Raw genomic sequence first — 830 nt, 5'->3', positions numbered from 1 at the left:
TGTCATGTGTTCAGTTGCAGCACAAAAGGCTTGTGTGTCACTTAATGAGATTGTGATAAAGAGCAGACCACTACTTCTCTTCCAGCACGCCAAATAAGAGGTGGAGGATGAGCAGAAAGGTGGGCCTAAGTGCCAACACATCCCAGTTCACCCTAGAGGGAGAAGCCTTTCATATCCTTGGGGGGTCCATTCACTATTTCCGGGTACCCAGGGCCTACTGGAGAGACCGGCTGATGAAGATGAAGGCCTGTGGCATCAACACCCTCACTACGTATGACTACTATACAGTTGTAGTTTTACATGGCAAGCTTTTTCATCAGTTGAACAATAATGTGAAACTTGCAGGCATGTGCCATGGAGTCTACACCAACCAGAGAGGGAGGTCTTCAACTTCCACACACAGCTGGATTTAGAGTAAGAAGATTTTTTTTGTTTTTGTCTTTCATATAGAACAGTCTTCATCCATCTATTATTATCTGCTGCTTGTTCTAAAGTCAGGTTATGGGGGACAGCTGAGGCATTTGAAATCAAAATATATGTATATTTCTATATATGCTGATGACAGTTGTTTATCTGTGTAGCCTGTAAAACTCAATCTGTTACTCACATTACAAGCTTGTCTGAAACATAAAACAGTTGTCTGCTTTTAAATCCAACAATAATGGAGGGTGTTATTTTGGACCAAAGCATCTAAACAGCATTTGCAAAGGAGTCTCCAGAATGTCTTGCAATATTTAAGGGGGATGTTAATTTATCTGCTTGAGTTGCAGAGGCTAACAGTACTGATGCTTGATGTTTGAAACTGCCACAAAATTGGGCAACCATTGGTG

The 830-nt window shown here is 41.6% G+C and overlaps 1 protein-coding gene across 1 annotated transcript; it reads left to right on the top strand.

The window, feature by feature from the left end:
* Nucleotides 1–85: 85 nt before the first annotated feature.
* LOC106511959 (beta-galactosidase-1-like protein 2) lies at nucleotides 86–414 on the top strand (the record flags this gene model as incomplete). Its single annotated transcript, XM_014000671.1, is given in 2 exon segments — nucleotides 86–271; nucleotides 346–414. Coding segments are annotated over 2 exon segments (255 nt in total), but the record flags the coding sequence as incomplete, so codon positions are not given.
* Nucleotides 415–830: the final 416 nt, after the last annotated feature.

This window comes from Austrofundulus limnaeus, unplaced genomic scaffold (genome assembly GCF_001266775.1).
Source record: "Austrofundulus limnaeus strain Quisiro unplaced genomic scaffold, Austrofundulus_limnaeus-1.0 Scaffold3697, whole genome shotgun sequence".
NCBI classification, from domain to species: Eukaryota; Metazoa; Chordata; class Actinopteri; order Cyprinodontiformes; family Rivulidae; genus Austrofundulus; species Austrofundulus limnaeus.
This window is presented reverse-complemented; position numbering and strand designations above follow the sequence as displayed.